General features: G+C 49.2%; 1 protein-coding gene across 9 annotated transcripts in view; it reads left to right on the top strand.

Moving 5' to 3' along the window:
* Positions 1-21379, top strand: part of ANK1 (ankyrin 1) — a 242942-nt gene that overhangs the window by 145033 nt on the left and 76530 nt on the right. For all 9 annotated transcript variants that reach the window (XM_070781480.1, XM_070781476.1, XM_070781479.1 and 6 more), the window contains exon 3: positions 16357-16455. In XM_070781480.1, the coding sequence (XP_070637581.1) occupies positions 16357-16455 (99 nt within the window). The remainder of the gene's footprint in view (positions 1-16356; positions 16456-21379) is intronic.

The following is a 21379-nucleotide window of genomic DNA, read 5'->3' as shown; positions in this document are numbered from 1 at the left end:
TGATTAGGCACATCCTAGCATCAGCTTCCCACGTCCAGTTTCCAGATTGGGTGCTAGATTGCAGTATTAAATTAAAATATTTTATTATGGAGGCCACAGCAAGGTAAAATAGTACTTTTCTGGGATGAACTGATGGGCCGTATGCACTTAGCCATCAGCCCAATGAAAAGAGAACAAGAGGAGACCAAGTCAAAAGTCCTCTGTTCTCTCGGGAGAACAGAGAACAATTCCTATAATTGCCAGGTCTACACAGGGCTCTCACCAGGAACAGCCTGCTCTAACTCTAGGGACAAAAAGCCTCACTGTTTTAGGTTTCGTCTCTGTCCTTCTGACGCTGACCAAGCCTGGCCTTCCTGATAGGAACAGAGTTCCTTGAGACCCTTGGAGGAAGTTGCACGTCTGCAGTGCTGGCCCCGGGCAGAGAGTTAGGAGAGCGTCATCTAGAGCATCCCAGTTACCTCCACCCCCTAGCCTGTCATCGTTCTCCGCAGCCTGACCCACTGCTATGCGTCTCTGTATCTCGTCATCACTCTCTGTCTTCCCTGCTGTGGTGGAGGCACCCCGACGGGCAAGGGCTTTGTTCTGTTCAGTGCTCCTTGTCAGGGATTCTGCCTGGCACATGGCAGGTGCTCATAATTTCAGTCCTGAGCTGTATAGTCTGCTGGCACCACGAAAGCTGAACGCTTATGTATTCGGTGCCCAGCCCATGAAGGAGCTGCACCTATGCACTGACGCTATTTTTTTGTCTTAAAAATTTATTTATGTGTAAATTTTTATTGAAATGTAGTTACAATGCTATGCTAGGTTCAGGGATTCAGCAAAGTGGTTCAGTTATATATATATATATATATATATATAAAATTCTTTTCTTTGCTTCCATTATAGGCTGTTACAAGGGATTGACTATAGCTCTCTGTGCTATACAGTAGGTCCTTGGGGGTTATCTCTTTTGTATATGGTAGTGTGCTTGCGTGCTCAATCACTCAGTCGTGTCCGACTCTTTGTGACCCCATGGGCTAGCCCGCCAGGCTCCTCTGTCCATGAGATTCTCCAGACAAGAACACAGGAGTGGGTTGCCATTTCCTACTCCAGGGGGTCTTCCCAGCCCAGGGATTGAACCCACGTCCCTTGCGTCTCCTTGCATCGGCAGGCGGATCCCTTCCCCCTGAGCCACTCGGGAAGCCCCTGTGTACGATAACGTGTGTATTTTAATCTATCCCTCCTTCCCTTCTCCTGTGGTAACCGGGAGTTTGTTTTCTATGTCTGTGAATCTATTTCTGTTTTGTGAGTTCACTCGTAGTCTTTTTTTTTTTTTTTTGATTCCACATATAAGCGATATCATATGGTGTTTGTCTTTCTCTGTCTGGCTTGCTTCCTCCAGTGTGATCATCTCTAGGTCCATCCACATCGCTGCAAATGTAAGCACTGCCACTTTTAAGAGCATAATGAAATAGTCACTCTCAGGATAATGACTCTTTTTCAGGATGGCGGTTTTGGCACCAGCCACATGCGTCAAATATGTGGCAATATTTGCTGCCGAAGCCAGAAGCTCGACCATCTGAGCAATCACAAAAACATAAACAGTTTCCAGCACAGCCCACGAGAGCGTGCAAAACCGTCCGAGTTCCATCGATGTTCCCTAAATTTCCACGTGTGCCTTCCACACACAGCCCACCACTGCTGGGTACTCGTTTATCTTGAAGGTGAAGGGTTTTCAGCATTTCAGATACACGGAGCACCTGAACAAGAGCCACGGAATAATCTTTTCTGCAGCAGCCAAATGCCAAGTCTTCCGATCAGGAGTCACTGGGCTCTGGTGATTGTGATAATTGCTACCTTTCCAAATTACAGTCTTAGAGCTTAGAGGAGAGCGGGGCATTCAACTCTCACTTTTTTAGCTCGGAAAGCTGAGGTTCAGAGGTTACTTCTGAATGTCTTCTGAGCTTTATGACTTTGGATTTGGAGAGGTGGGTTGGCAAAGACCACCTGAAGTTTCTCTGCTCATTCATTTATTCTAAAAATTTTAGATGTATTTAGAATTTTTTTCTATTTGGTTTTTTTCCTTTTTAAGAATTTATTTTATTGAAGTGAAGTTGATTTACAATGCTGTGTTCATTTCTGCTGTACAGCAAAGCGATTTGGTTATGCACATAAATTCTTTTTCACATGCTTTTGCAGTATGGTTCACCACAGAATATTGAATAGTTCCCTGTGCCACACAGTAGGACCTTGCTCTTTACCCACTCTACATACACGAGTTCCACAAACATAAACCGAGCACTTACAATGCCCCCAGCACGTTGGTAGACCCTTAATTCATCCATGCCCTGCTCTCAGAGAACTCAAAGGCTAGTAAGGAAGCCCAGCTTGGAAATAGAAGCTTACACGTCTAGTAGCATCCAGGAGGAACACACAGGCTGTTTTCATTCATTCACTCCACACACTCCTTGAGCTGCTCTACTAAGCCACGTGCTGGCCACTAAGAGGGAGTCCCAGCGTCGACTCCCCCATCGCTCCCAGCCTGGGGGTGGTGGCTGGGATGCCAGTGAGTCAGAGAAAGCCTCGGAAGAAAGAGTGGGAGTCTGCCAGGGAGACTGGGCATGGGGAATTGTAGTGAGAAGGAGCGGTCGCTGCAGAGGCAGGGGCGGTGAAGGGTGTGGGAAGTGGGCAGGGAGTGAGGTTGGGGGAAATGAAATGTAAGAGGGCAGGATGGGGGCAGTCAGGTTAGGAGGGTACGTCTGAATCAAGGTCAATATGCAGCCTGTTACTCTTCTCTGGATTCATCTTTTTTTTTGCTGCAACGCGTGGCATGCAAGATCTTAGTTCCCAACCAGGAATTGAACCCACACCCCCTGCAATGGATGTGAAGAGTCTTAACCTCTGGACCCCCGGGGAATTCCCCTCTGGCATCATCTTTTGCTTAGGAACTGCTCATCGGCATAGAGATTGTGTTCATCTACATCCTCCCCTAATTCTACCTGTACCCCCCACAAACTCACGCAGAAAGCCTCTCCATGTAATGACAGGGTAACACATGAAGCCTTCTGGTGGGCTTCCCAGGTCACTCATGGGTAAAGAATCCACTTGTAATGCAGGAGACCTGGGTTCGATCCCTGGGTCAGAAAGATCCCCTGGAGGAGGGCATGGCAACCCGCTCCAGTATTCTTGCCTGGAGAATCCCATGGACAAGAGGAGCCTGGCGGGCTACAGTCCATGGGGTTGCAAAGTTGGACAACCTGAAGCGACTGAGCGCACACGCACAAGCCTTCTGGTAGCGTGCAGCTCTGGATGAGTGATGAGGAGAAGGGGAGGATGTGTAGTTGCAGCCCCCATGTGGGAGAGAGGTGGTCCTGGGGAGGAGGGGAGTGCAGGTGAATGAGGGGAGTGCCAGATACCCCAGCGTCCAGTTCCAGGGACTCTCCTGGAACTCCAGTTTCCACCAGAAAAAGATGTTTATGAAAAAGACAGAACCTGAAAACCTCCTTCCCCTGAATTATTTTAAATAGGTAAATTACTTCTGCATTGCAGCAGAAATGAGCTATTTGATGTTCATCTTGCTAATTACAGTGACTAATTTATCGTTTGAAAGGAAGTTGATTGCTTGACTGGAGTCAGAGTGACCCGTGGTGTTTAAGAATCGCAGGTTTCAGCTCTCGGGTGTCTCTGCTTTCTCAAGCCCCTCCAGGCACGTCCACTTTGAAGGCCCGCATCCCTTTTGTGGGGTGGATGATAGAGCAGGTGCTTCATTAGTAAGGTCTTCCTGGGCTGCAGCCGGGGTCTCCCGATACTGAACTCCAAGGACGGGCTGACTGTGCAGCGGGCCCCCCCTTCTCTGGGCAGCCTTCCTTGTGCTGGTTTTATCTTCATTTTCCTTCCCTCCTGGTGAAGGCAGAGTCAACAGACCCGCTTCAGGCAAATAAAGATGCCCACTTGTAGCAACAATGGGGACATCTCTGGGATCCTAGGGACTAGAAAGGTTGACAGCATCATCAGAATGATCTAGCATGCATCGCAAGGAAAGCGCACCTTCCAAAGTCCACTCAGTGGTTTGACTGCTCCGAGTTTATAACATGAAGACCAGATGTGCCATCTTCGTTTCGAGAGACTGAAAAGAAAGATAGCTCTGTGTGCGTGTCGGGTGGCATGCGTGTGAGGTCAGTTCCGCCAACGCCTGGGGAGCACGCAGTGAGTGCCCAGGCTCCAGGCTGGCACTAGAGGTACAGGGAGAAGCGGGATTCTGCAGACAGTCCTACTTGGGGACAGAGACACGAGAGCTGGTAGACTCAGTGATAAGGTAGGGTCATCAAGCGCCCTGGGGATATGGTGGGGACAGCGACTAACTTTGGGAGCTGGGAATACAGTGTAGAGGGGGGATGAGAGAGGGACAAGGGAAGTTACAGAGGAAAATGACATGGGATCCGGGCCTTGGAAGAAGATTTACCTCCCTGGCTAACAGAGGAAATGTAAACACGGTTCGCTTTCTTTCCGAGTAGAATAGACCAGGCGTGTGAATTTGTCCTGGCATCATTGACACTTGACTGTGAATCTCTAATAGCCACGTTTTTGGCATTTGTGAGAACCATCTTCCTAGGTTTCACTGTTTCGTGATTTTTAATTTAACAGCGGGTGAATACAGGGTGGTTGCTGAAAAAGTCACCCTTTATATAAATACAGAAAGTCGATCTCCTGTAAGTCTCCCCTTCTGCCCCCACTTCCCCCAATTCCCTGTGAGAAGTTTGGCGTCAGTCTTGTATCTTTCTCTGCATCTCTGCAAGCAGAAACATATCTGTTGATTGTCTCCTGAGAGTGCATACAACTGTTTGATTCTGGAATTGCGGAATTAAGAGGAAACAGGCTGGGACTTCCCTGGCGGTCCAGTGGCTGAGACTCCATGCTCCCAATGCCGGGGGCCCGGGTTCAATCCCTGGTCAGGGGTCCCGCATGCCACGACTAAGACCTGTTGCAGCCAAATAAATAAATATTTAAAAATACAAAATAAGAGGAGGCAGGCCTGCCAATTTGAAGACTCACAGACGGAGACCCCGAAGGTGAAGTGACATGTCTAGACATTAGGAGGACAGCTGAGAGGCCTTTGTTTGGTATCTAATGTCCTTCCCCTAAACCCCGCTACTCTGCTTCTGAGGGACTGGCTCTTTTTATCCTTTTAAAGGAAGGCCAAGGTCTCGGACGTGGACACTCTTTCCAGTCCATAGGAGGTATTCTTAGTGGCAGACCTGCAAGTCAGAGTTCCATTGTCTTATTGCCCTGAGCTCACCCTTTTCTGCGTGTCCCTAGGGGCCTCCAGCCCCTGCAGCTGCCAGGCAGCTGAGCTGGGAGGCTGCCCAGGTGTGTCCAGTGAGGAGCGGACAAGGGACCAGGTTGAAGCATCTCCTCCAAGAGCTCCCAAAGACATGTGGGTTTCTTTTTTTTTTTTTCCTTCTTAAGATAATGAAAAGTGTTCGGGCATTTCCCTCCTTGTGAATATCCAGTAAACCCCAAATCATAAACAGTACCTGGGTCAGGAGATAAACTCCAGTTGTGATAGAGCAGAGGAGGGGCGTGCTCAGAGCTGCCCCTGAGCGTTCCTCTCGGACCCCACGCCTTTCTCCCGGTTTCTGAGCTTCTCCTCCCTTCCCTGGTCCTGGACCAGAGACAGGCTGGCAAGGGAGCCGAAGGGTGATTTCCCGCCAGGGTGACAGCCATCACCTCGGTTCTTTCTGGCTTCCGATGCGTTAGATCCAGGATCATGTATTTTTAGCAGACCTTTCCCACCAAGCGGTCACACAATATCTGGGTCAGGAGGAGGCTGCAGGTGGGGGGCCTGCCCTCCCGTCAGCTGGTTCCCACACAGGGCTTAGGCTGCTCTCTGGGGTTTCCAGCCTAGAACGGTCTCTCGACTCTGGTAAAGGTGGCACCTCTTGGGCCTGTAGAACTCAGGGATGTGTGTGCTCAGCCTCCCACACAGTCTCTGGTCCTAGATGTGCAGGAACCCCAGTGGGCCGCCCATCCTCTCCCACCATAGCCAGCGCCCAGGGTCACCCCCAGCTCTGCCTCGGCTTCTCTGACAGCCTCTTCTACCCTTACCCCGTGGCTCCCTCCTACCCAGCCCCTGGCTTTGTTTTTTTAAATTTTAAACTTTCGCACCTATAGAAAAGTTCCATGAACAGTACAAAGAATCCTCTGTCAGCCAGATCCTCTGACCTTTCCTGTCTGTCAATGTGTAACATATACAGAGATGGTGTCATTCGCCGTCACTGCTAAACATCCGGTGGGTACCATATGGAAGTCAGGACACTTTCCCGCATAATACAGGATCTCTCCAGGAGTACACTTCGGGCTCACTTGTCATGTCTTGTTGGTCTCCTTCGATCTGGAATGCTTCCTCAGTCTTGGCCTGTCTCACCTTCTTGCCCATCTTCCATTCTGTACTTCGAACCCCAGCTGTGTCTGCAGACGTTTGCTGGTGACCAGGCTGAGGCCATGCATTCTTGGCAGGGTCCCGTAGAAATCAAGCTCTCTTTCCATATCCGAGGACGTTAACCTTGATATTGGTGTCTGCCAAGTTTTTCTGCTGTAAAATCATTGATTTTTCCCTTTGTGGTTGCTCAGTATTTTCTCAGGGAGGAATATTCCCATGTATTGCCAACACAAGTCTGTTTCCCGTCAGACTTCCAGCCACCATTCTTGGCAAAGACGGCTAGTTTCTGCCTGCGTTGGTTACCACTGTGATGGTTCCAAGGAATGCTTCTCCATCTTCGTCATTCCTTCACATTTATTAGCTGATATTCCACTGAAGGATAAGCTTTCCCTTCTTTCTTACTGATTCGTTTTTTCATTATTTATTTATACCTGTTCAGACTCATGGGTTCATTTGATGGGTTGTAGTCTGATACTCGCGGATGTTCAAATCTGAATCAGGCCACTAGCAGGCTTTCCAGGACGCTGGCTTCTGTGTTCTCTGACATGTCCACATCAGTCTTTGATTTCTTTACTTTATGGTGCAAGTTATCCCAGGGTCATTTTGTACTGTCCCTGCCCCAGTCCTGAATCACTCACTTTTCCAAGGCCTCTGTTTCCTTTGAGTGGAGCCTGGTTTGTAGACACCAAAATCTGGCCACTCAGGGTGCCCATTACTGCTGCTTTCACGTGTGTACACGCATCTATATCGACTTCTACATCTGTCTGTGTGTGTGTTTTTAAAAATCCCTGAGATCAGGCCAATGCTTCTAATATTAATCCAAGACCTCAGGGCTCTGCCTAGTCTTTCCTCTTTCCAGGGTTTAAATTTCTTCCGACAGTGAGAAGCCTGACTCCACTGATTTGCACCACCTTCAAAGAGCTTGTTCATTTGCTCTATGTACCCACCTCCCAAGCACTCCAGAGCAGCCCCCGCCTCCCTCTCGGATGCCTCTGCAAGGCACCCCTCTGGCTCACCGTCCTGCACGCTCAGATGCCAGCATCTTCCGACTGGCGGGTGAGGGAAGGGAAGAGGAAGAAAAGGGAAGATGGGAACATCTCCGTTCCCTTTCGATTTTGTTTCTGTTTGGACCGAAAACTTAATGCAGGCAATTTGAGGACAGGCCCCAAGATTTACATTGTTGTAGTCATTTCTTTGTCAGAAGCTTAGTTCAAGCCCTTATCTCCTGAGCCCAGGATAATAGTCGCCTCGTCTCATTGTCTCCTTGGCCTTTGGTTTCCGTGGTCTCTGCCTCTCCTTCTTACCTGACCCTTTCTCTATTTCCCATCAATTTCAGGATTCAGATGAGGGATGGCCACCATTTTGACCTTTTTGTTTCTCTCCAGTGCCCCATTCAGATTCTTATTTCCTGCTCTGTTTCAGGGCGGCAGACCTGCAAATATATAACGTCAGTGATCTTGCTCCACAAATAAGAACCAATAATAGAGCAAAGCCAGAGGTCACAAATGCATCAGCAGGTTGTTATTCAGGAAATTAAGCTTCTGTAACATAGAGTAGAATACTTACCTTCTCTGGACGGATATAACAAGCTAACAGAGGATCCAGAGTGAACGGGAAAGTGGGTATAACGTATAAGAACTAGGTGTGTGATGCTCTGTGTGCACGTCCTTGTCTGTTATGGGAGAGGCTCTCACTGTTTGCCGACCACCTGAAGGCAAGTTACCTAGAAGCCCCTCTCCGGCTTCTTCTTGTTCCCCTCTGGGGTCCTTGGCTTCTTGGCTTTCTCTGCCGCTACTCTGGCTTGTTCTTCCAGGACTCCACTCCTTTCCTTCCCCATCAAAGCTTCCCCTGCCCAGGGCTCCATTGCCTCTGGCGGTAGCACAGCCAATTAATTAACCTGATAAGTCCAATCAATAGTAAGGTAGTAGGTGTTTATGAATAAAAAGGCCATGCTTCCCAGTCGCTACAGGAGCAGACATTGCTTAGCTCAGAGAAAAGGGGTAGGGGCTAGAATCATGAGTTTTGGGGGGCAGTGGGGTGGGAGGGGCAGGTGGGCACGAGGTCCTTAGGACACAGCCAGAAACTGTACCCGTGCGGGCAGGACCGGCTGTGTGTGCAGGTGAAAGGATCACCAAGTGTGAGAAAAGGTGTGGAACACAGCACGTCCACACCAGCACACCAGCGTCAGCCTTGGAGGTGTTCTGGAGTTTCCAAAGAGGCCAAGGGTCTCCGGACACCGTGGCCTCTCCATCTGGAACAGTCCTCTACTCTGGACAGGACGAGAGTTTGAATTTCCTGTGACACGTCTCCTGTATTTGTACGTTGAGAAATCAATTAGCGTAATTGGGGCAATCAGAGACATGAAACAGAGGGATCATTTACTGAGAACAAATGTCTAGAATTGTCTATTTTGCCAGTGGAATTTTTCACAGTTGGTACAAGAAAATACTGCAAATTAAATCATTCAGGCTGAGTGACTTTTTTCCCCTTTCTCCTTAAAAATGTTAAAAGAAACACAGCCTGGCTGAGATCTCCTCTCCCTCCCATCAGACAGATTGCTGCTCAGAAGAACCCACTAAATTGACATTTTACCTGAAAAAAAAAAAAAAGAGCAAAGGCAGATGAACAACCCCAGGTGTGAGTGCTTGGCATAAATCTTTTTGCCAGAAAGATACTAAAATGGTTGTCTGCCATGTTAAGACCATGTGGGACAAGATCATATGGCGGCCAGGTGGCCTTGGAGACTCAGGATAGAGTTTCTAGGATGTGAAAAGCTTCAAAGAACACTGCTCCCACCCTAACAGCAAAAAAAAAAAAAAAAGCCTGGATACTCTGCAGAATTACAGTTTCCCCTAAGCCTATCAGAAAGCTGAGATCTCAAGGCAGCAAGGTTGGCCGAATTCTCAAAAGAGACAAGCCCTCCTAGGAGAGGCCACCGTTTCAGTTTTGGTAGATCCAGGAGAGAAAAGCAGTTGCCATAAAGCCGACGTCTTAACAGATTCTTGGCTAGCAGGCCAGCGTGGCTGCAGTGTGTCTGGAACCTCAGACCTCTACGAGGTGCTCCTGAGAAATACTGGAGTAAATCAGATCAGAGAGCGTCCCTGGGGAGCAGAGAGCTCGCCACAGGATAGCAGGTGTTGCCTGCGACTGTGGGATCGGGGTGGAGGGGACCACAGACAAAGCCTTGCCTGCATTCTAGACTTTTCATTTAAGTGAAGCAAAAATAGAGTCTCTCCCCTTCAGACCCCAGGCAGAAATCCCGTGTCTAGGGGAGAAGTAGTCACACTGCCTCTGCCTTTGGTGAGGGTGGGAAAGCTTCCAGCCCCAGGACACAGCCAGAGACCCCTGCAGGAAAGCGGGGGCACAACCTCTGTACCCCTAGGGAGGGCAGGAAACTGGGGCCAGTAACTGTTTTGTACCAAGAAAAAAAAAGCAGAGGTCTGCTTCTGCTAGTGGAGGAAGAGCAAGGAAGTGTCACTCAACACCAAGTATAGAGACAAGGCATGTTTTGCTGCTATGGAGAAGAGGGGAAGAAATGATGAAAAAAAAAAAACAACTTCCACCTTTCAGGTCCAAGAGCAAAGCCTGCCTAAGGCTGAAGCTGGGCCAGGACAGAAGAGAAGCTCTCTGCTCCAACCTTGTAACAAGGAAGAATGTAGGACTGCAGGGAGGGGGGCAAGAGTGTGGAGAAAGACCCCAGTGGAGGCACAGGCGTGCCAGGATGCGCTGGAAGCTGAGGGGAGATCGGGAACACAGAATAGGCCTCTGGCATCCCAGCTCCGGCTCTGGACTCAAGGTGACAGAAGCCTGCCAAAGGCTGTGTGCGCCAGGAGTCACCAAACACCCAGGCGCAGGCCAACTCCTGAGTGCATTGACCCAGCTCCCCCACCCCCACTCCTGTGCTAACAGCTTCTCAGAAGAAGAGGCATGCCCATTTCCAGACACAAATTACTTCAGTCTCTACTGTTCTTCTGTGTATAATGTCTGGCACTCAATTAAAAATTACTATACACACATGCACCCAAAGTAAGAGAAAACAAAGCATTGTCAATAGACAAAGCCATCAACAGAACCAGACTCAGAGATGACGACCTGGAGGTTGGAACTATCAGATGGACTTTAACTGTGCTTAATATGGATCCAGTAGGGAAAATGGACACTATTCACGAACAGAGGAAATTTTAGCAGAGGGGTGAAAACTGTAGAAAGGTCTTAGTTGCTCAGCTCTGTCGCAGTCTTTGTGACCCCGTGGACTGTAGCCTGCCAAGCTCCTCTGTCCATGGAATTTTTCAGGCAAGAATACTGGAGTGGGTTGCTGTTTCCTTCTCCAGGGGATCTTCCCAACCCAGGGTTTGAACCCACATATCCTGTATTACAGGCAGATTCTTTATCATCTGAGCCACCAGGGAAGCCCCAACTATAAGAAAGAGCCCAGTAAGAAATGGGCTAGATTGTAAGAAATGCTAGAAATTAAAAAAAAAAAAAAACTTTCTTGGCGATGAGAAATTTATTCAACAGGCCCAAGAGTAGACTGGACACAGCTGAGAAAAGAATCAAGAACTTGATGATAAGTCTATAGAAATGATCGAAACTGGAGGAAAAAAGGAAAAGAGTAATGAAAGAGAAACAGAACCGAGCAGGAAAGGGCTGTGGAACAAAATCAGTTGGTTTAACGTGTGTGTAGGTGGAGACCCGGAAGCAGGTGTCTTTAAGAAGAGGAATTGGCAAGCTGGCATTTTCCTGAGAAAGGCACGTGTTAGAAAACAGCCACAAGTAGCTGCTGCTTTGCTCCCCAGTTTCTAATTTAGTTGAACCTTTTCCTCTAATATCCCTCCATCTCCTTCTTGTTTATCTTCTACACCCAGTTATTTGAGTGAAGGAATAGGTGATTTCTCCCCACAGTCCCCCTCAGTAGCCTGTCTGCCATTTGGCACGGAGTGGAGTCATTGTCAGGTTAGCTGGACCAGCTGCAAAGGTTTGAGGAAGATTCAGCAGCCTTTTACTTGTAGCCAACATCTTGGCAAATAGATGGGGAAACAATGGAAAGCGTGAGAGACTTTATTTTGGGGAGGGGGGGCTCCAAAATCACTGTAGATAGTGACTGTAGTCATGAATTAAAAGACGCTTGCTCCCTGGAAGAAAAGCTATGACCAACCTAGACAGCATATTAAAAAGCAGAGACATTACTTTGTTGACAAAGGTCCGTCTAGTCAAAGCTATGGTTTTCCTAATAGTCATGTATGGATGTGAGAGTTGGACTATAAAGAAAGCTGACCACTGAAGAATTGATGCTTTTGAACTGTGGTGTTGGAGAAGACTCTTGAGAGTCCCTTGGACTGCAAGGAAATCCAACCAGTCAATCCTTAAAGAAATCAGTCCTGAATATTCATTGGAAGGACTGATGCTGAAGCTGAAACTCCAGTAATTTGGCCACCTTATGTGAAACTGACTCATTAGAAAAGACCCTGATGCTGGGAAAGATTGAAGGCAGGAGGAGAAGGGGACGACAGAGGATGAGATGGTTGGATGGCATCACCAACTCGCAAGCTCCAGGAGTTGGTGATGGACAGGGAGGCCTAGCGTGCTGCAGTCCGTGGAGTTGCAAAGAGTCGGACACGACTGAACGACTGAACTGAACTGATCAGCTTGAACCTTGATTTAACTCCAATACAGCACACGGATCCTGATTTTAAAGGGGTGGTAGATTACAGTCCGCCTCTGTCCATAGTTACAGCTAAGAACAAGAAGCTCTCAGAATTTGCACCCCTCCCCTCTTTGTATTTGAGCAATAACAAATCTGCTGAAATAAAAAGGTAGTATGAAATGAGGTGTTTATTCATAAAACACTCTTGAAATACTGAAAGTAGTCTCCTATACAGACTAGCTGTGCCTCTAATAAGTCAGTTGTACAAGTTTCTTCGTGTACATGTGCAGTAAAGTCACTTTCAGGCTTTCAGTGACTTCAGCTGCTGGAGGTGAGCAGTCATCCACCCGCTGAGCCCACCTACTGGACAAGACTTGCTGCAGTTGGTCTGGGGGTTTGTGCATCCCTTGTATTCAGCTGCTTCACAGAAGAAAGAGGAGGGCGCTTGATGAGAATGGCTGGGGACATGGTTTCTAGAATTTGAGCTCATGGGTTTGGAATTCAAACTCGCGTTGCCATTGTCAATGGACTTGCGCCCGTGGCTGCGTGCAGGCTGCCCTGAAAAGACCTCCATGAAGCTTTCTGACCCCTTTAACCAAGCAACTCCTTTCTCGTCTGTGCTACATGGTCCTATACCTGCATTTGGGGCATTGTTCACATGATTTCTCATTTGTCTATGCATCTCTTTTCTCTACAAAACTGAGTCCTTCGAGACTCAGGGTTTGTGTTTCAGGCCTCCCTAGCACCTAGCACGGTGCCACGCACGGAACAGGTCCTCAGTAAATGTCTGCAGAAGCGGATTAAGTGTGTGCTCGGCCTGAAGCGACGGTCGCTGGGACAGGAGTTTGTCACAGCCGTGACCAAACCTCTGGAGCCTTTTGCACACTTCTCATAGCTGTGCCATGTGGGGCTTACCCTGGAGTCCTGGTGAGGGCGCTGCATTCAGATCATCCCAGAAATGGACTTGAAAGTACCTTAGGGTGACTGGGTTACAAAGTGAGAAAAATGAGCCATCAAGAAGACATCTTTGAACCAGGAGCTGAGGTGGAAGCTGAGTAGAGTATTGGAGACGCTGATCTATTTAGACCATCCTTGTCTTCTGCCAGAGTGCAGCTTCGGGAGGGGCATGTGACTTAAGGAGGGAAGCAGAGGGGCTTCCTCGGGACCAGGGCAGCGAACGAGTAAAATCCTGGGGACCATCTACAGGGCTCGTGGCCAGCCCCACGGGGATGCTTACGGTGACTGGGAAGTCCCTCTAGGCTGCCTGGTAATCACAAAGGACAACCGTGCTTTCATCGTCTATGAAAAGAGACATAGTAGTCCCTCCGGTTGAAAAGAAACAAAAACGCAAACCCTTTCTTCTGGGGAATCAGTTAGCTCTGTCTGTGGCGGTGCCCTAGAAAGGCTGTGTGACCTGAGCCAGGCATTTGACTGTTCCAGGCCTCCGTTTCCTCAGGATCCAGAGATCTCCAGCATCCTGCTGGACACCGGCCTTCTCCGGGCAGATAGTACACTGACCCTGAGGCTCCAAAGAGCAGGGACAGTCACCCTGGGGCTTTAGCAGTAAACATGAGTGTTTTCTTTCTAGACTTGCCACTTCCCCAGCTTTGAGGCATATTCAGGGCCAGTAACTGCCCCCGGAAGGTGATTGCAACCCACAGCACCACTGAAACCCTAGCAGTCAACACACACACACACACACACACGCACGCGCGCACACACACACACACACACACCCACCATGCACAAGCACAGCCACAGCCGAGACCGCTGCGGTGAGCAGACTGCGATTCCCATGACCACACACACGATCCTGAGTACCCGCGTAACCACGCTCAGCATGCCTGCGCTCAGCACACTGAACCTTCCAGACTAGGTGGCTGTTGGGTGTGTAGACGGGATTGCAGATCACAGTGCTGGTGAGGGAGAGGGTCTTCTGCCGTGAAGACCCACCCCAGTACTGAGTCAGGATGCAAAGCTGGAGAGTGGCTCCTGGGGCCACTAGCAGGTCACCTGACAAATTGCTTTTCTGCAAGTCTGTGTTTCCAAGATGATTTGAGGGGGGCTGGTGTACTTCAACCCCGAGCTGCCCTCAAGCCTACTCTTGGCTGTCTTCTGATACCCAAGGCACCTGTTGTATTTGCCGCATCCAAGACCCGACGTAAAGACGGTCTCATACACGTCCTTACTCTCGGGTCCCCCCTCCCGTCACGAGGCACCTGTGTCGCGTGCCTGCAGTGATCGCTCAGCACTCTCCTCTGTGGTTTTAGCAAAGCAACAGGACCCATCTGTTCATGGGTGGGGACACTACCACTCCCAGGCAGGATATGTGTGGTTTAACTGGAACCTTCTGAAAATGGTGCCCGGATGCAAAGTGAAAGTGGGTGTTTCGGGACCCCGAGGTGGAGCTGCAGAGGTGTTTGAAGATGGGTGAGCCAGAGACCCCTCCGCTCACATCAGCAGGAACCAAGTCCCTCCATCCTTGTGGCGAGGGTCTTTCTTACTGGCCAGAGCCCGAGGTGGCCCCGGGGCACCCCCTGAAAGGGGACGTGTGAGCACAGGGTTGAGCAGCAGAGGAGACAGGGAGGGGAACGTGGGAAGAAGGGAGAATTGCTGGTGGGGAAGGAGGTGGCTGGAGATCACTGACTGATGAAAACCATTCTCTATGTGGAACCGAGATCTCCTTCTGCATTGGAACTGACAGCCATCATGTAGTCACTTATCTGTGCTCTGAGTAACTCCCTTTGAATTCGACTTTTGCCAGGAAGTTTTGAGATATCTGAGTGCAAGGGCAAATGAATCAGAGGGAGAGGGGGACCACTGGGGCTGACTGGCTCCTGACTGTAGGACCCAGAGGAACTCCACCGGGGCAGCTGGAGCGTCAGCTGCTGACTGAGGGAGTTCTGCTTTTGTGGACTGATGATTGGGCCTGAAAAATGTTTGCTTGTTTTTTTTTTCCCCCTAAAATTTAACTGTCAGACAAGTTTTGATCCTATTTGAAATGCCAAGGTAGCCAAGGGGCTATTTTATTTCACTGAAGTATAGTTGTTTACAACATTGTGTTAGCTTCGGGTATATACCAAAGTGATTCAGTTATACATGAGTGTGTGCTAAGTCGCTTCGGTCATGTCTGACTCTGTGACCCCATGGACTGTAGCCCTCCAGGCTCCTCTGTCCCTGGGATTCTCCAGGTGAGAATACTGGAGTGGGTTGCCATGCCCTCCTTCAGTGGATCTTCCCGACCCAGGGATGGAACCTGAATCTCTTATATCTCCTGCTTTGGCTTGCAGGTTCTTTACCACTAGCACCACCCCGGGAACCCCTATATATTTACATATATTTTCAGATTCTTTTCCATTATAGGTTATTGCAAGATGTTGAATATAGCCCCTGTGCTGTACAGTAAACCCTAGCTGTTTATGTTATATGTATAGTCTTTTGTATCTGTTAATCCCACATTCCCAGTTTATCCCTCCCCAACTTCCTCTTTGGTTAATCATACATTTATTCTGTGTCTGTGAGCCTATTTGTTTTGAAAAGAGATTCATTTGTATTATTTTTTAGATTTCACTTATAAATGATATCATATACTTTTTCTCTCAGACTTATGATATACCCTAGAACTATTTTTTAGATAAATTATTGGCTTTATTTTATTATTATTTGGCCACACTGGAAGGGTTGTGTGATTTTAGTTCCCTGACCGGGGATTGAACCTGCACCCTCGGCAATGAAATCAAGGAGCCCCAGCAGCTGGACTGCCAGGGAATTCCCCCAAGGGGCTATTTTAATACTAACTCTTGTGTAGAGGAAATCTTACAGCCAGATGATTGATGGTATTTAGTTTTCCGATGACCTTCTTCCAAAATGCATTATTTTACTAAACATCCATCTAGCTCTACAAATGCTTAGGAGACCCGGGTGTTGCTGCTTTGCCGTTTCTGGTTGCTGCTGTGAAAATTAACCAGGGGGTTAAAGCTAGACCATCCCAGTTAAGTGGTGCTTGCGCCCGGCTAAGATGTGAATTTCAAGGTTGCTGCTGGTTTTATGAGAGCTTCCACACTTCATTCACACCCGAGGGTGGGGGGCTTGTTACCACCCTCTTTCTTTCCATCTGACTCGCTACAGAAACCCTGCTCTGGAGCCAGCCTGGCTCAGTCCTGAGCCTGGGTAGACACCCCTACGGGGTCCCTCGGGTCTCCCCTTCCGGCCCTTTCGCTTCCCCTCGGGGGCAGGGGCCTCAGGACACATGGACCCTCTAACCCCACCCTCCCTGCCTCTCTGCTCTCCACAGAATGGGTTGAACGGCTTACATCTGGCCTCTAAAGAAGGCCACGTGAAGATGGTGGTTGAACTTCTGCACAAAGAGATCATCCTGGAAACCACAACCAAGGTACGTCTCTTGGGGAGCCAGAGCTCTCCCCTGAAATTCACGCGTCGCCCCAAACCCGCAAGCCAAAGAAACCGGTCCTTCATGACAGAAACCCAGTCCTGCTTCTGAACGTCTCTCCTCCGTTCAGTTGCTTCCTAGGTCTATGAGCCCCTGAAGTCACTTGGAAAGCACAGGATCCCATTTCCACAAAATTCGGGGGGACTTTATCCTCATCACTAGACTATAAACCTAAAAACACAACCCCTCTCCCAGTGGCTTCACGCTGTCCCAGGCTGAGAGCACTGGAAGGTCCACAGGCAAGCGCCTCGTGCCCAAATCCTCGCTGAGGTGCTTTGTACTCTGTGACCTTAAGCGAGTGACTCAGCCAGTGAGAGGCCTTAGTTTATGCATCTTTAAAATGGGGATTCTCATAGTCAGTTGCAGGATTGGTATGAAAGTTAAACATGGTACTGTATAGAAAATGTCTACATAGAAAGAAATAAGTATTGGTGACTATGTCATTTGTAAGGGCTTCGGAAGAATCCAGATCCCTCCCGTTCATTCTTCTCCAGCAGGTTCTTGATCATTTCGAGATCTTGCTCCTTGATCACTTCCAAACCCATCTGCTCTCTTTACTGGGTCCCTTGAACAGCGAACAGAGTTCTTTTTTACTCCGAGCATGGCTGGCATCACACCTCTCGTAACAGGAGGCTTCTCCCCAAAGCAGTAGATTATAAACACCAGTGACTCAAGTCCAGAAACTACAACCATGAAATTGATGCATTGATACATGTTGCGAGTGCATTTATACATGTTGTGAAATCAGTTTCATTTCTTATGCATCTTATTTGTTTATTCAGCACCCTTCAGCCAGCGTTTAAAGACAAACAACATTAAATCAAACAATCACCTCTGTTTACCATGTCCTTTGTTACCTACGTCCTTCCTTTGTTACGTACATCCTGTGGGTTTTTTTTCCCCTTGGCTGGTCCCCTCTGTGTCTTATTTTTCTTTTGCTGTTTATTTAACGTGGCCTCGAGCACAGCGCTGATTTGTTTCACACAGCAAGCGTTTTGCTGCCTCTCGAGCTGAGAACAAGAAGAACAACATGTAGAGAACAGACATAATTTATGGTTATGAAGTGAGATACCAAAATATTATGAAAGTAGAATCGTCTCTGAGGTAGAAGTCTGTAATTTTCATGTCATTTCCCGAAGGTGAAGAGATCTCAGGGGTGAAATAGACTGACTTGCTCTTCCTGAGCGTGTACAGCGTATTTTATTTTCTAACCCCATGACAAACTGATTATTCACTGGAAGGACTGATGCTGAAGCTGGAGCTCCAGCACCTTGACCACCTGATGCAAAGAGCTGACCTATTGGAAAAGACCCTGAGGCTGGGATAGATTGAGGGCAGGAGAAGGGGACGACAGAGGATGAGGTGGTTGGATGGCGTCAGCGACTCGATGGACGTGAATTTGAGCAAGCTCTGGGAGATAGTGGAGGATAGCCAGGTGGGCGACTGTCCTTAGGGTTGCAAAGAGTCAGATATGGCTTCGCAACTGACAACAAATGACGGATACTGGCTGTTTCCACCCGCTTCCTCTGTGGGTAAAGGGTCTGCGGCTCTTTCTCTCCTGATGCTCTCGCCTACCTGGCTGCAAGCACAAGGCCGTCTGATAGGCTGTGGGGGACGGAGCGGCTGTGCTTTCTCTGGCATCCCCCCAGGAGCTGCAGAAACAGTACGCTCCAGCACGTTTTACGAGCTCCGAGTTTCCCCCTTTGATTGGTATTTTGCAAGCGAACACTTGGTGTGTCTTTGTTATTTATAGAGATGGTATAAGCCGGCGTGGTTTCTGAGGGCCCAACAGAGGGAGTTTAAAAAAAAAAGAGTGAAGCTGAAACCGTGGGCAAAGCAAGAATCACAACAGATTGGGGAATTGTAATGGGTCTCGCAAGCAGGAGCAAGATTAAAAAAAGACACGACTGAAAAGCCAAAACCAATATAGATTCCTAAACTGTGCTTAGAAATTTTAAAAGTGTGAAGCAAATGTGTTCCCTGCCTCCCACCTCCACCTCCAGAGGCCAGCTGAGCATCCAGGCTGGTGGTGATCGAACATCGTTGACCGCCCCCCCTACCCCCGCCCTCACTCAGCATCTACCACAGCCACCCACCCTGGCATGAGCTCTGGGACTCCCTGGAAATGGAGAAACTGGGTCTTTGTGGATCCAAATATAGCTAAGTAATTTTTCCTGCTGCTTTGAGGGCATGTTCCTTCACGCCGAGGGAGGGGCAGAGAAAAACCCATCTCCCTGTGACTCTGAACCCAAGGCTGGGGAGCTTTCTCCTGAGCCTTGCAGCATGTGCAAGTGTGTGGATGGGGGGGTCCCTTCCTCAACCTGGGCTGCCTTCGGCTCAGATCATGAAGATGTCACGGGCTGAGACCCACAGCTGGGCCCCGACAGCCCTCCCTGGCCAGCTTTCTCTACATGGGTTTATACAGTTGAGCCCTGCTGCAGTGGGTCAGGCAGGAAGGAGCAGATGGAAAGAAACATTTGATAACCCCTCCTGAGCTGGCCTGGTGCCTGGCACACACGTGCTCGGCCTGTGCAAATAATTGGATGGACACGGCGTGCCTCCTTCTAGGTGGGGAGGCCTGGAGGTCCCAGTCCTGATTCCTAGAGAAGGTTCTTGTGCCAGCACCCTGTTCCTCTCGGTACAGGGAATGAGTCAGACCCAGGTGCCAAGGCCTCTAAATGTAAGATCTTTGAACTTCTAAGAAAAATGATAAATTAGCATCTATATACTCATTTCTGGCTCTTGCTCTCTGATGGATATTTGAGAAAGAACCCTTTTGCTTATCCAAAAGGAGAAATCAGAAAGACAAGTTCAGGAGGTAACCAGGGGACACTCCTTCCTGAATCATGTCACACGGTAGAGACAAGAACCTGAGCCCTGAGGCTCTGGGGCAGCAGTGACCCGTGGGGGCCCCTCACCCCCCAGGCGCTTGGATTTGATGCTCAGACTCCCAGGGGAGGCACTTGGTTCCTAGTGACCGGTCAGTGGCCCCATCGCCAGGGCCGAATTTGAAATTCCAGTTCGGTGGGTTTCCCAAAATGCATTAGCAAGTGGATTAATTTAGTTAGAAACTAACTATAGTTAAAAACCATATGCCAAAAAAAGAAAAAGGGACTTCTCTGGTGGTCCGGTGGCTAAGTCTCTGTGTTCTCAATGCAGGGGGCCCAGGTTCAATCCCTGGCCAGGGATCTAGATCCCACATACTGCAACTAAGATGCAGCGCAGTCAAATAAAAATAATTATTAAAAAAAAAAACCATATGCCGCATCACCGACTCGATGATGTCATCATTGATGGACATGAGTGTGAGCAAGCTCCAGGAGTTGGTGTTGGACAGGGAAGCCTGGCGTGCTGCAGTCCATGGGGTCGCAGAGAGTTGGACATGGCTGAGCGACTGAACTGAGCTGATATGCCGCCTGAACTAGAAAAAGTGAGGTCGTGAGAAATCTCTGCTCCTCACGTAGCAGAGGGCCAGATGGGTGCAGCTGTGGTCCTTATTTGATGGACGTTGTCAAGTGCCTGCGGCTCCTGGAGCAGGGGTGCCCTTGGAGTCACGTGGGCGAGAGGGACTTCACAGAGAAGCAGGGAGGAGCCAGGCAGGGAGGCGGCGTCCTGGAAACAAACGACGCCTACAGGACCCGAGCCTGTGCAGAAAGTGCAGTTACATACACCCAGGACGGAGCCAGACAAGAAACCCTGCCTGTCCCCCCACCTTCTCAGAACCTGGCTTCCTAGTCTCTGCTCTCAGTTCTCAGCTTTTAAAAAGTTTACTTTAACCAGTCCCTCCCATCAGGAAGCTTACACAAGCCTCAGTCTCCTCCATCACAGGGCAGACAGAAGAAGCAAGAAAGAATCACAGTCCCATAATGACTAAAACCAAACCACGTTACAGAAAGTTAATCAGTGTGAAAAAGCAGAAAGTTACGCCCCGGGTTTTTGGGACGAGATAAAACCCCAGAGAAACAACTAAATGAAGTGGAGACAGGCAGCCTTCTGAAAAGCTGACTTTGAAACAGCTGTGACCCTCACTTTCGTCTAGCGTTCCTTCTGAGAAAGGACTCTCTCTCCTCTCTTGCCTGCTGATCTCTGACTCACGGTATTTTATTATTCATATTTTTTGTTTGGATTTTCTGTTGCCAGATTTTATTTTGTTTATTCCCCGCCCCCCCGACACACACACACTAATTCCGTATTTTTTATTCTCTTCATATATGTTACATAGTCCGTTTTATTACCTTCCCCACCCCTTCACCTATGTCGACGGGCTTCCCCTGGTGGCTCAGCGTTAAAGAATCTGCCAGTAAGGCAGGAGATGCAGGTTCAATCCCTGGGTTGGGAAGATCCCCTGGAGGAGGGCATGGCAACCCACTCCAGTACCCTTGTCTGGAAAATCCCATGGACGGGGGAGCCTGGTGGGCTGCAGTCCGTGGGGTCGCTAAGAGTCAGACACGACTGAGCAACTTCACTTTCACTTTTCTCTTTCATGCATTGGAGAAGGAAATGGCAACCCACTCCAGTGTTCTTGCCTGGAGAATCCCAGGGACAGCGGAGCCTGGTGGGCTGCCTTCTATGGGGTCGCACAGAGTCGGACACGACTGAAGTGACTTAGCATAGCATAGCATAGGCGACTAAACAGCAGCAACCCTCCCGCTTCTGCCTGATGCTTCACCCCTCATCCCCTGCCCGCTCTGGTCCAGCCTCTGGTCGGTGGGTGTTACCGTCATGGCACAGGGTGCTGTCCCACGGGATCTGCAGCCTCCTTTGTCCCGGGCCTCATGGGGCTCCATGCCATCCTGCAGAGCCACAGCCTGCGAGTAGCTGGTCATCCAAGGAGCCGGCTTGCCTGGCAGTGCTTCAGCGGGTCTCC

Source organism: Bos indicus, chromosome 27 (assembly GCF_029378745.1).
Source record: "Bos indicus isolate NIAB-ARS_2022 breed Sahiwal x Tharparkar chromosome 27, NIAB-ARS_B.indTharparkar_mat_pri_1.0, whole genome shotgun sequence".
NCBI lineage: Eukaryota > Metazoa > Chordata > Mammalia > Artiodactyla > Bovidae > Bos > Bos indicus.
This window is presented reverse-complemented; position numbering and strand designations above follow the sequence as displayed.